The 12,500-nt window shown below is 38.3% G+C and overlaps 1 protein-coding gene and 1 long non-coding RNA gene across 3 annotated transcripts in view; one reads left to right on the top strand and one right to left on the bottom strand.

Moving 5' to 3' along the window:
- Positions 1–12,500, top strand: part of LOC138031850 (uncharacterized) — a 66,307-nt gene that overhangs the window by 46,695 nt on the left and 7,112 nt on the right. The gene's annotated exons all lie outside the window — the stretch shown is intronic.
- On the bottom strand, positions 7,254–10,773 carry LOC138032369 (uncharacterized). Its single transcript, XM_068880034.1, has 6 exons — positions 9,946–10,773; positions 9,402–9,474; positions 9,038–9,166; positions 8,383–8,576; positions 7,990–8,058; positions 7,254–7,620 (listed from the first exon to the last, which is right to left on the bottom strand). The coding sequence occupies exons 1-6, from the start codon at positions 10,554–10,556 to the stop codon at positions 7,254–7,256; spliced, it is 1,443 nt and encodes a 480-aa protein (XP_068736135.1). The 5' UTR covers positions 10,557–10,773.

The raw sequence follows: 12,500 nt of genomic DNA on the forward strand, positions 1-12,500 counted from the left end.
TACATTCAATATCATTGTTGTTGTTTCATCGTTAACACACTCACTTTGGAGGTTGGTTGGCTGCATCTTGATATGCATTAATGTGACAGCGCGATGCTGTTAGTGAGTTTCAAATATGCTAGTCAATACTTGGCTGTGTAGCCGCGCGATGCGGTTCCAGTCGAGACCCACAAATTGACCCTTGCTCACCATAGAGTCTCCAGTAGCTCAGTGGTTAGAGCATCCGACTAGATCACAGAGGGTCGTGGGTTCAAATCCCATCTGGGATTCGGATATTTGTCCGAGTCTACATTTCTCCTTACATTCAATATCATTATTCTCAATTTTGACTATTAATAATACAAGTGCACATTGAGATGGCAATTAAATAGCTCTGAAACTTGGATGGACATACAGTATTTGCAATATATTCATGAAGCTGTTTTATTGCCCTTTATACAGTGCCTCCATACAATGGAACTCAAAGGTGAATTATCCTTAGAAACTAGAATGCCGAAAATAATCCATTCTCATAATGCACCTGAAATACAAACGTTACATGCAAAAGAATGTAGGTAAGGTAAATAAGATGATAGAAGTACTCAACGTTTTTCTTCAAATTCGTGGCCGAAACAGACACTGTACCCTGATGCAGAATTTAGTAACAACCTAATGCAATACAACTAGCAGCAAATTATTACTCATCTTAATAAATAATTGACTTGCGTGACAATAAGTTCCTAATTATGATAGATATACAGGTATTTAAATCCTAAATAAATTTTAATTAGTTACATTGTTTAGTTTGGAGCAACGATAATATAAGGTATATCAAAGGCCTCTATCAATTATTAGTCATCTCCTTAAATTAATGAAATTATTTTGCCTTTCTATACATGTAGTACTTTGGAAATGTAACCTGCAGAAGCGGTTTCATTTTGTCTCAGATACCATAGCTTTTGTTTTTGCCAATACAACAATTCATTTGGATCAATGCACATTTTGAATCTCAAAAGCATAACAAAATATCCCTTACGGCAGTAAACTTGGCAATGTTAAAGCCAACGGAGAAGTTAAGGCTGAGTTCAGATACCAAACATTTGATTGGGAATTAATAAAACCTTAGGCTGACCTTAGGACAACATAATAACTGCCATATAATACGTCACAAGTATATGCACAGTATACTTCCATATAAGAAAAATTCAGTATCTAAATCGAACCTGCCTGAAAGTTGAAATAGCAGCTAGGAGAATGACTCAGCCATTTCACATTGATTCATACGCCACATTGTATTTTCATGTAATTGATTTAAGTTATTAGGTTTGGTATCTGAACTGCGCCCAATACTATTATCAAACAATATATAGTTATATAGCTCGAGTTTTTCCCGCTACAGCGCGCCCATTCATTGGCTAGTTGATGGTCACATGACATTTCACAATGACACTGTTTACCGCCAAATGCCATAAGCGGGCAACAGTGCGAAAACTATGACGTCAAACGGGGAACAGTTCACTGTTACCCGCGAAATGTTGATCGATGTTGCAAGTGATAAGAGAGTGAAGTTGCATGTGGCTTGATGTTGTAGCTGGAACATGCGCGATTTTTTCTAAATGTTTGACCCATTTGTTTTGCAATATAACAAATCACTGTGCCTCGGGGAAACATTGAGATTCTCGGGAAACAAAATGAACTGTTTCCCTCGGGACCAGTCATTAAGTGTTTAATGATGCACCAACCAAAAACTGTGATGAACATTTTGTTAGGCATTGTTTGGAAGCAAGTTCCTATAGTACTGTACTTGAATCTAAGTTCTTCAAACACGTTTATCTACAGAACCAGATGGAAAATACTTCACAGTATGCTATAACAAATTAACTGCATGTTTACACCTACTTTACAAGTCACATCGAACCATATAAGGAGTGCCATCCGCCAGTTCAAATGGAGAATACTACAAATTAAAATGCTATAACAAATTAACTGCATGATTACACCTACTTTACAAGTGACACCGAACTGTATAAGGAATGCCACCAGCCAGTTCAGATGGAAAATACTAAAACTAGTATACTATCATCATCATCATCATCATCACTACAATATGACAAATTAACTGCATTGTTAGACCTACTTTCAAGGCTGTTGCCTAACAGGAGCCCAGTAGCCTTGGGCTCCCAAAGAATAGCTCTGGGCGCCTTAATTTTTCACAGCACCACCTTTCACTTCCTATGTTGGGCTCCTAGGTTCTCAGCGTTTAGCTCTGAGGGCCCCTTTGAAATTTTCTTAGGCAGCAGCCTTGACTTTACAAATTACATCAAACTGTATGAGGCGCGCCACCCGCCAGTTCAGATGGAAAATACTACAAATTAGTATACTATGACAAATTAACTGCATCATTGGACATACTTTACAAATTACATCGAACTGTATGAGGCGCGCCACCCGCCAGTTCAGATGGAAAATACTACAAATTAGTATACTATGACAAATTAACTGCATGGTTAGACCTACATGTGTACTTTAAATGTTACATTGAACTGTATGACGTGCATCACCCCCCAGTTCAGATGGAAAATACTACAAAGTAGTGTACTGCAATATGACAAATTAACTGCATGGTTAGACCTTCTTTACAAATTACATCGAACTGTATGAGGCGCGCCACCCGCCAGTTCAGATGGAAAATACTACAAATTAGTATACTATGACAAACTAACTGCATGGTTAGACCTACTTTACAAATTACATGGAACTGTATGAGGTGCGCCACCCGCCAGTTCAGATGGAAAATACTAGAAATTATTATATTATGACAAATTAATTGCATGGTTAGACCTACTTTAAAAGTTACATTGAACTGTATGAGGTGCGTCACCCGCCAGTTCAGATAAAAAATACTACAAATTAGTGTACTGCAATATGACAAATTAACTACAAAAATTTGGTTTATCAACGGAGTTGATAATGTAAATTGACCACCGTACAGAGATTCTAAAAGCTGACGTTTCGAGCGTTAGCCCTTCGTCAGAGCGAATCGAGGGATTATGGGTTACGTGTAGTTTTTATAGTAGAGTAGGAGCTACGCTATTGGTGGTAACATGGCAACGTGAAAAGTAGGAATATATTAGTTAAATAAAAAGCGTTCGTTAAAGGGACTGTAGCACGATATTGCGCATGTACAGCCATGATTGACAGCGGTAGCTGGTTCACCAATAGAAATCGCCGGAAGCGGCGCCCCGCGGCAATGCGAATCGATTTTGAAGTTTTCGCAGGATCGTCGCCTACGTTTGAAAACCAATATTATGTCTGGCCTGTGACCTTTTGTTTAAAGAATAAAGAAAGCGACAGACGTGCAACAATGGCCCGTAATATTGCGGAGGACCAACAGGTACAGCTAAAATTAAAAGAAAAAAAAACGGATTGTCTTCGTTCGCTCTGAAGCGGTGATATTTGAAGTTGTGTGTATTTGGCGATGGCGTATTTACTGGTAGTTCGTGCTTGTTTCTTTGGAATTTGCATAGTCAAGAGTCTCCTGCAGTTGTTCTAGTACCTGCTTGACAAAAACTGGGAGGGTACGTCAAGGATGTCCTTGCAGAACAGATGGGAAATCGTGCACTGCGGCTTGTAAGTGCGGAACAAGGTGAAAGGCATGTAAAAACAAGGTGAGATTTTGCTGCGATTGTACACAAGCTTGGCTTCACGCACATTGTCAGTAAGGTTTTACCGTCAGTAATTCTTTCTGAAATTTTTGTTCTCAGCCTGAAAGCGGGGGTCAAGGAACAGCTGCCTCCAGTGAGCATCAGGAGAATCAAAAACAGCTGAGAAGCGAAGAAGAGGAAGGAAATTTGGAGAATCGACGTGTTGTGGTAATATTTTGTCTTGCGATAGTTCTAGTCGTCGTGATCAATTGTCATATATATACATATAAATGTATACAAGTATCTGTCACCAAAACAGGCAAACGATCCTTGAATACAAGTAAAAAGGAGTGACTAGATCTTTTTTTGGAGTCAGTTCTGATACAGTGTACCATTATACTAAGACTTTGTATTATGTTCATTTTTGTGACAAAAAGTGTAGCAGTGGTTATTGTTCACCACCAAACAAAACTATATAATGTAAAGAACTTACGCTATAATCATGTTCTGACAGATAATATAATAGACAGATAATAGGCCACTTCGAAAAATACCATAGTACTCTTTGTTTGTCCTCCAATTTTGCATAATTATTGTTTTGATTTTCTCTTGGGACTTACAATGGTCCCAAGAGAAAACAAAAACAATGCTTCTGCAAAATTTGGGGAGACAAACAAAGAGTATTATGGTATTTTCCAAAGAGGCCTATTTGTCATTGTGCTGGCACTGAAATAGGTTTTATTCTTTCACATGTAGGAATTTATAAACACTCTTGATGAGCAAATGGCAAAAACATTGGCCATCAGAGCATTACAAAGGGGTGTAGGCAGCATGGATTATGTCGATTCACTTTTACTTATGGAACCAGAAGATGAGAGCAATAACTCTGACCAAGAACCCAATGTTGCTGGCTATGATAATACCTCACCTCTGAATGTGCCATCAGCAAGTACACAATCTATTGACCATGAGCCAGTTCCAGAATGGTGCAAATGTAGTTGCTGTCGTACTATGCCGCGAGACATGGAGAACAAGTGTTGTGGGCGAAGGAATTGTGTTTCGCAAACAAGGCGCTTTCGAAAACTTTGCTTAGATGCAGAATATTTACTGCTTTGTGCCAAAAATACAGCAGATATCCGCAATGACAGACAGGACAGTAGTAGCCGTACTTTCCGTAATGCTGCATATAGAAACTATATTTTAGATACCCATGGCTACCTGGGAAAAAGGAAGAGAAAAGTTGTTCCCTCTTGTTGTGTACTTTGCATTCGCCGACACTACCCTTCAGCGACAGGTATATATATGGGGTTCCGAGAGCACTGAAATGTCACTGGAGAAAAAAAACTACAGCAATAGTCTCTGAAAAGCTTGTCCAGTAAAACAAAAACACATATGATTACCCACAAGGATCACCAACAGAGCCTAATTATTCAGCCTCATTATGCATTATTTCATTGTCATTCTATCTCAAGCTATTTCATATAGGTGTAGAAGTTTTGATTTGCACTCGTTGTGAAGTAGGCTAGCTTTAGTGCACTTCTAAAACACTGCCCAGATCTATGTACAGTTGAACCTCTCCTCAACGGCCACCTTGGGGACTGAAGAAACTGGTCCTTGTTAAAAAAAGTGGCTATTAGCAGAGGTTCAACTGTATTTGAAGAGGTCTATAGTGGGAGGCACTATGCAATTCTGTTTGACATTTATTGTTCACTTCACAAGTAATAGCCAAGCATCCTGATGAAGGGTATCTGGCAGAAATGACAGAAACCTTCTTTCTACATACAACTCTACCATTTACTTGTACACAAGTAAATTTTGGCAGGTAAAGCATTATGGGTCATACATGCCTTGCGCAATTTACTGTTTTGTGGCACTTTTGGAACTTACATGAACAATTATAATACTGAAGACAAGGAATAACTAGTAATATGATATCAGATTTTTCTAGACTTTCAGTTTCTATTTGTGAATAGTTTTCTTGATGGTACACGACCATACAAAATTAGCAAAAAATCCTCTTCTCTACTGTGCAATCCAATAGACCTTATTACATGCAGCACAATGGAGTTGTTAACTTTAATTTTTGTTATTACATATAACAATGCAGTTTCTTGTGAAATGGAATAAGGAATGAAGATTGTTCAAGAGGATGAGTATCTCTCATTTTGAAAGAGACTGCTGCCCTAGTATTGTTACATTGGCATCTGAAGAACACAAGCTAAAAGTTGAGTGTTATTTCCTGTCTCTGAAAATTCTAACCAAGGGTAGTTTAGTCTGTTATTTCAACATTGGAATGGCAGAAACTCTAAATTTTAAATGAACAGATTTATGGCAGCTAATCAAAATTAATCACTGGCCTGAATGTTCTGTTGACAAACACTGGTGTACTGTACACCATAACTATTATAAATTATTATCAGAAACCCACAAGGGTTGAAACGTGTAACGCGCGTTCACAACTTCCGAATATTCAGTGCAAACTGATTGGTTGAATGTTTCAGTGCTAAGTCCCATATTTGGAAACCCCTCGCTCTGGTTGTTCCAAATATGGTACTTAGCAAATTGAATATTCAGAAGCTTGTTTCCCAGCACACAAGGGGCCGTTACACGTTTCAACCCATATGGGTTTCTGTTATTATGGTAATATCAGTTTGATAAAAATCACATCACCCACAGGACATACCGTGGTATTGCGAGGTTCTTTACAACATTCACCAAATCTGGCTACACTATTCAACATCAAGCTATATTGAAGCTACTGTACAGGGAACCCTTGCTAAAAATGTTGCCAGTAATCGATCCCAAAAAAAATAAAAATAAATAAAAATAATAATGGGTTCTCCTTGTCCACTGTAGCCGAATCGAATAGGAATTTGGAAAGTGATGTTTTTTGCAGATAGGGGAAAACCAGAGTACCCTGAGAAAAACATCTTTGACCAGAGAAGAGAATGAACTACAAACTAAACCCACATGACTCTGAGATCTGGAATCGAACCTGGGCCACATTGTTGGGAGGTGAATGCTCTCACCCCAGTCCCATCCCTGCACCCCTAAAAATAGCTAGGAAAACAGAAAGTGCTTCCATTTCCCATCCACTGCAAGCAAGGAAAGACAGTCATGAACAGTGGCGGGACTACTATTTAAACAAATCAAAGGGGACAGACTGTAAATAAATGTTGCTTCTAACAATATCTGATATCCGTAACTGTTCTTTAGTAGGATGCCCAAAATGTGTCCTATTCCATAATTGGTTTGCGCTCTATTAAATCCTATACCAATAGCCCTTTTCACGGTTAGTTTTTCCCATTTGCATTACAATGTAATCTAGCATGTATGTGAGGCAATTTCAGGCTATTTTGTAGTTTAAACCCGAAATTGCATCGCACCCACGTTAGATTACATTGTAATGCAAATGAGAAAAACTAACCGTGAAAAGGGCTATTGCAGAAGATTTTTGGAGGAGCCACTACAGACAAGGAAAGACAGTCATGAACATTGGTAGGACTGTTATTTGACTAGTGCTACTGCATCTGCCATGAATGTGTCAGTCTAGGACTCAGACTACCCCCTATGTCTCAAAAGATATACTAAAAGCTACAGTCGCTGAAGCTTTGTTTTCGGCAACACTAATCAGCTACTTGTTTGTGAAAATTGTGAAAATCTACTTTTCCTTCTCGCAAGGAGCTCATGAGATGGAGGAGGCTCACTTTCTGCAATGGTGGGAGCAATGAGTCTCGGATCATCTGCCTCTAGTGGAACCTCCCGTGCGATTGAATCATCATCATCAACGCGAAGTTTGAAAATCTTTGCCATTAGAATCCAAATGTATCCATAGTCTTTGGACACTTTTACTGTCCTCACATCCCAAGATTTTGTCCGTTGATTATACTTTCTTGTGATCACAGTCTCAGCATCCTCATTTGTGGCATTTGGCAGATCATTATGGTAGTTCCAATCTATAGCAGTCAATTTCTTCCTTGCTCTATAAACTGTTTTCCTGGACGTTGTTGAAAATGTTATAAAAAAATTCAATATTAAAGGGAAACATGCATGATAAGCTACAGCTGTACCTTTGCAATAAGTTAAAATAGTGACGATAAAACTTCCCAGCATCTTCACAAGAGAATATCAAAAAGTTCTCCAATCCAGTTCATTAACATTCAATACTGATAATTAAACCTGCTGTGCGCAGACATGAATAACGAGAAACTTATAATGTTGTCATGGATCAGTTTAAGAGGCAAAGATTTTGCATGACCTCTTACAATGCTGGTCAAATATGACAGTGTCATTTATTGCCATTCACTTATTTAACTGTTGGCTTAAACCATGCTGCACAAAGGTAAAAGGAAACAATGTGACTTACGTGAATGACACTTTCTTAGATGTGTACATAAGAGACATGCTATTAGCACATTCCAAAGCACCGGTGTGTCTACAGAAGTAATAACAAAAATATCTTAATTTAATACTAATATTTTCAATGAATATCAAAACCTTATTCAATACATGAAGACCGCAGTAGAGATTTTATTTAAAAAGGATTCCACTGATACGGTTCACTTAAAATTTAATAGAGCTATAACTGTTTCTACAGTGTTTGTGTATATCCAACAGAACTGATAAACTATTAAGACCAATTGAACTTCGTAGCTGTTTAAGTCCCTGCCTAAATACAGTGTAGCATGTACCCTGCATCTTGAAATCTAAGCGACAGCCCTGCATATAAGAGGAAAAAAAAAAGTAATTCCATGTTCACCTGAATTTGATGTAGGACTTGAAACTCTCCAGCAGGGCAGGGTCAAGAATGATCTTTTGCAGTGCTTCAAAATCCTTTGCTCTCCTGTCAAACCATGGGAGAGAATGGTCTTCCGGTAACTCACCATGGTCACAGCTCCCTCCAGGCCAATCATGGTCATTGCAGACATGATGCAATAGGCCAATCCATTTATCCTGCATAGTGAGAAACATTGGTGTACATTAGTGTACTGTAAAAAAGTGTGATACCATGTGCCCCATTTTAGGGCAGGCTAACCGCCCTCCTTAGTATGTTTAATTCGTGATTATTAATTTTGTTAATTTTATTTTGTCAAGTATTCTTTGGTTTTAGTTCTCACAAGTTTAGCTTGAACAAAGTAACTTCACTGCTCAACAAGCACATTCATATTCAACAAAAAAGGTTCACAGACTCGACTATTATAATATGAAATTACATTTACCAGAAAGTGTAGAACAGTCAGACCCTTCACGAAATATATTTTTAGCTCTACATAAGCATAATGAAGTAGAAGTCATCGAAAGTAAGTTGCTAATCCAACAACAATCAAATACACTGTACTCAGAATGATTAGAAATCATCATCCTGAACTAAGTTTGTGAAATGAATGACTCCAGCTTATGTACAAAATAATTACCTTCATCTTCCTTAGAGCCTCTTCATCACTGCTAGTTTCTTTGGAGGCCATTTCGCAGCAAAACCAAAAGTGGTTAATTATGTGGTCTGCCCACTGACTTATTTTTCCCATGTTTTTTGCACTACCAATCTGAGATAAAAATGAAGGTAAATATATAATTATGATAGATTTGGCAAAAACATGCACTGTGTGTGAATCTACTGTACCTGTCCCAGTAAATGTTTGAAAAACTGCTACCATTGAAATTGTAACCTATGTAACCTTTACCGAGACATGTATTGAAAATCGTTCAAAGGGGTCAGGATATTTTTACTACATATACACACAGCTGATTTCAGGTCAATTTATGCACCTTACTTTTTACCTTACTGATACATTTTCTAATGCTCTTGGCTTTGTGCCAAACATCTAGAGAATGGAAAATTGTTGGAAAGGCACTTCCTGGAAACACAAAAAAAAAAAAGTTAATAAAAAATGCCTTGCTGTTTTAGAATCCCACCAACCTTGAACCAAAAAAAATCGTATACTTCTCTTTGAAAATGGAGAGATTTAATTGGTTCCTCGCCATGATGGTATAGCAAGTGTGTACAACGATACTGACCTACACCTATATCCAAAGCAGAACAATAACAAAGTACCTTAGGGTATAATATCTAGGGTAGGGTTCAAATGGCTTACAAAAGTGAATGTGCTACTACACTGCATGTCTAAATTGCTGAAGTTCAGTGCTCAGCTGGCATTGACAACACCTAAAAGATCTCATCACCATAATTATTTAATTTTTGAGTATCAAGTTGGAAATTCAACAAGGCACAAATTACTGGTACTTTATACTACTTCTTACTTTTGTCTTGAGTAAATCGGAAAACGCTGCAAGGTAAAAAGCAAAAGTACATTGATTTCTAAGCTCACCCATCATTTTTTTGATACTTGCTGAGGCATCTGTAACAACTTCTCCCACTGTCAGAACACCTGTGATTCGCTCAAGGATGTTTTGCAGAGCCTTTTTTTCCATATTAACAGACTTTAGCCCGACTTCTCTCTTATCGAGAACCTCCACGTCAATGATATATCCAGTGGTCATCTCCATTAAAAAATAACATAGGTTTTTAGCTGTAAACCCTGGAGAATCACACTGGCCATCACCCATCACAACAAGGTTTTGGCCTTGCAGCTCATGGTTGATAATACCTTGCTGCCATGTCCACCACTCATTGATAGCTGGGATGCAATACACCCTTTGAGCCCGACAAAATGTCGACCTTGATACGAAAGACAAACCCAAAAACTTGGCAAACCTTTCAACTTGAGCAAAGTTATTACCAGACAGAAGGACAGCACCACATGCCTGGAGATTGTTAGCCAGGACCCCATTGACCTTGTGGGAACTCCAGAATTTCCCAAAATGACCCGCTGAACATTTCCACTTGATCAAAACACTAGTGCCACAAAGCGTGTGGTCCACTGTGGTTGCTAGCGGACAACCAGGGTGGCGACACTTTTCAACAAACAACTGCATGAGAAGGTCGAGGGAACAAACAACTTTTGTTCCTACAACAAGAGTGATTTCCTTGCTAAGGCAAGCCTGTTCTTCTATACGATTAAATGGACTTGCACGCAGGGCATTTTTCACGTAAGGGACTGGTTGTGGAGTGGGAAAGGCTGTGGTTGTTTCTGGAGAGGAAGGTGTTTCTGCTGTAGAAGAATCTGTTTGCGTAGCTACAGATAAATGAAGAGGCGATGGCGATGCTGACCGGTCCTTATCAGTTGTTCCAGAGGAACCCATGGCACTTATTTCATCCCCAAATTCTTCTTCCCTATATGTTATGAGAAAATAAAAACAATATTACACGGGTGACACAATTGGCATGGCCTTTGGTGTGCAAGGTCCCGAGTGTGATCCCCGGTGACATAACATCTAAGGTAGTCCTTTTCTCCTTTCTGAGTAGCTTTGTCTAGCTTTGAACACCCTTAAAATGGAGAATTGATGGAGAGAGGGGGAAAAATGAGTGCACTGTCACAAATTATCGAAGTAAAATATAGTTGCATTACCTTCGCTTACCTTTTTTATTCTCATGAAACTGTTAAACATACAGAATTAATCTTAATTTATTTATCATGAACCCACCACCAGAGTCTTGCGCTAGCACAGCCCCATAATGCTAACAGTTATTTTGTTCTCAAGCAACAAAGTACAAAACCAACTTCACTGACCTGTAGAACATGTCTTCTTCACTGTCAGTCAATAATTGACTGTCATCGTCAAGATCCTCATCAAGCTCCCGTAGAGCATCACCAAGATAATTCAAATCACTAAGGGTGATGGAAAAAGAAAATATATATTATAACTGAAAATAAACATGTATTAAATATAAGGTGCATGTTGCAGATAAGAATATTTACATTCACTAGCCTAAAAAAGACATCAGGAAACAAATTCCTATTCCCAGAGGCTTTGACAAGCTCTGGCTTGGTCTGAGATAGTTATAGATGCATGCAAAAATAGCTGTCGAGTTTCAGTAACCACAGGTTAAGTGTTACACTTTATAATATTTCTGACCTCTTGAGAAAAATATGTGTCTCGAATTCTCCAAAATCAGTCAGAGTGCTAAATCTACAATAGATCTCAGCATAGGGACAATAATTTTTATGAAATAAGTTCTGAAGTTTAGCTCAACTTTGACGGCCATAAACATAGCCACAGAGACCTAACTATAATTAACTAGAAAGAAAAAACAAAACAAACAGCAACATACAATGTTGGATCATCACTGTCGCTACTTGTGTCACTGTACGAGTCACTGGTCTGATCATCCTCGTTATCTAAAATCGAAACCACTCCATTCTCTACAATGAAACTTGTGTCACCAACAGTGGTTATTTCACTGCCTGTGACATCAACCTCTGTATCAAAGCTGAAAAGGAAGCAACAACCAACAGCTAAAAGATCTAGATAACAAAATATTGCAAAAGATCTTTTCCACTGATGTGATGTATATGTACACGATTTGCAGTATTATAGCAAACAATAGGAACTTGCAGATTTGAGTACGAGTACTCATACACAATCTCTTACTCGAACTCAAATCTAAAGTTCCCTAATATTCACCCAACACGGCGTATTTTATATTATCTTTTAATAGGGTAAAAAGGTTAATTTATAATTTGGAATCTTTGCTTGTCTTGAAACTCGCGGGTTAAAGTAATGCAAGCAGTGAAAGGATGACCATAAAGGGAGAAAAAGTACTGATAGAAAATAATTGTAATAAATTTGTGGCAGAAAAAAATAATTTTGCAAACAGAAAATTAATGACTACATCAAAATCAGCAACTGAGTATCCTAACCCTCACATTCACCCACAAGGCTAGCAGAGTAGTAAAAATTAACAATTAGGGCTAGCCCATTCGCCTCATCGGCTATCGACCCGCAAACAGGCTAATGACCCGTGGCCCTTGAGGGGGA

Source organism: Montipora capricornis, chromosome 2, assembly GCF_036669925.1.
Source record: "Montipora capricornis isolate CH-2021 chromosome 2, ASM3666992v2, whole genome shotgun sequence".
Taxonomy (NCBI): Eukaryota; Metazoa; Cnidaria; class Anthozoa; order Scleractinia; family Acroporidae; genus Montipora; species Montipora capricornis.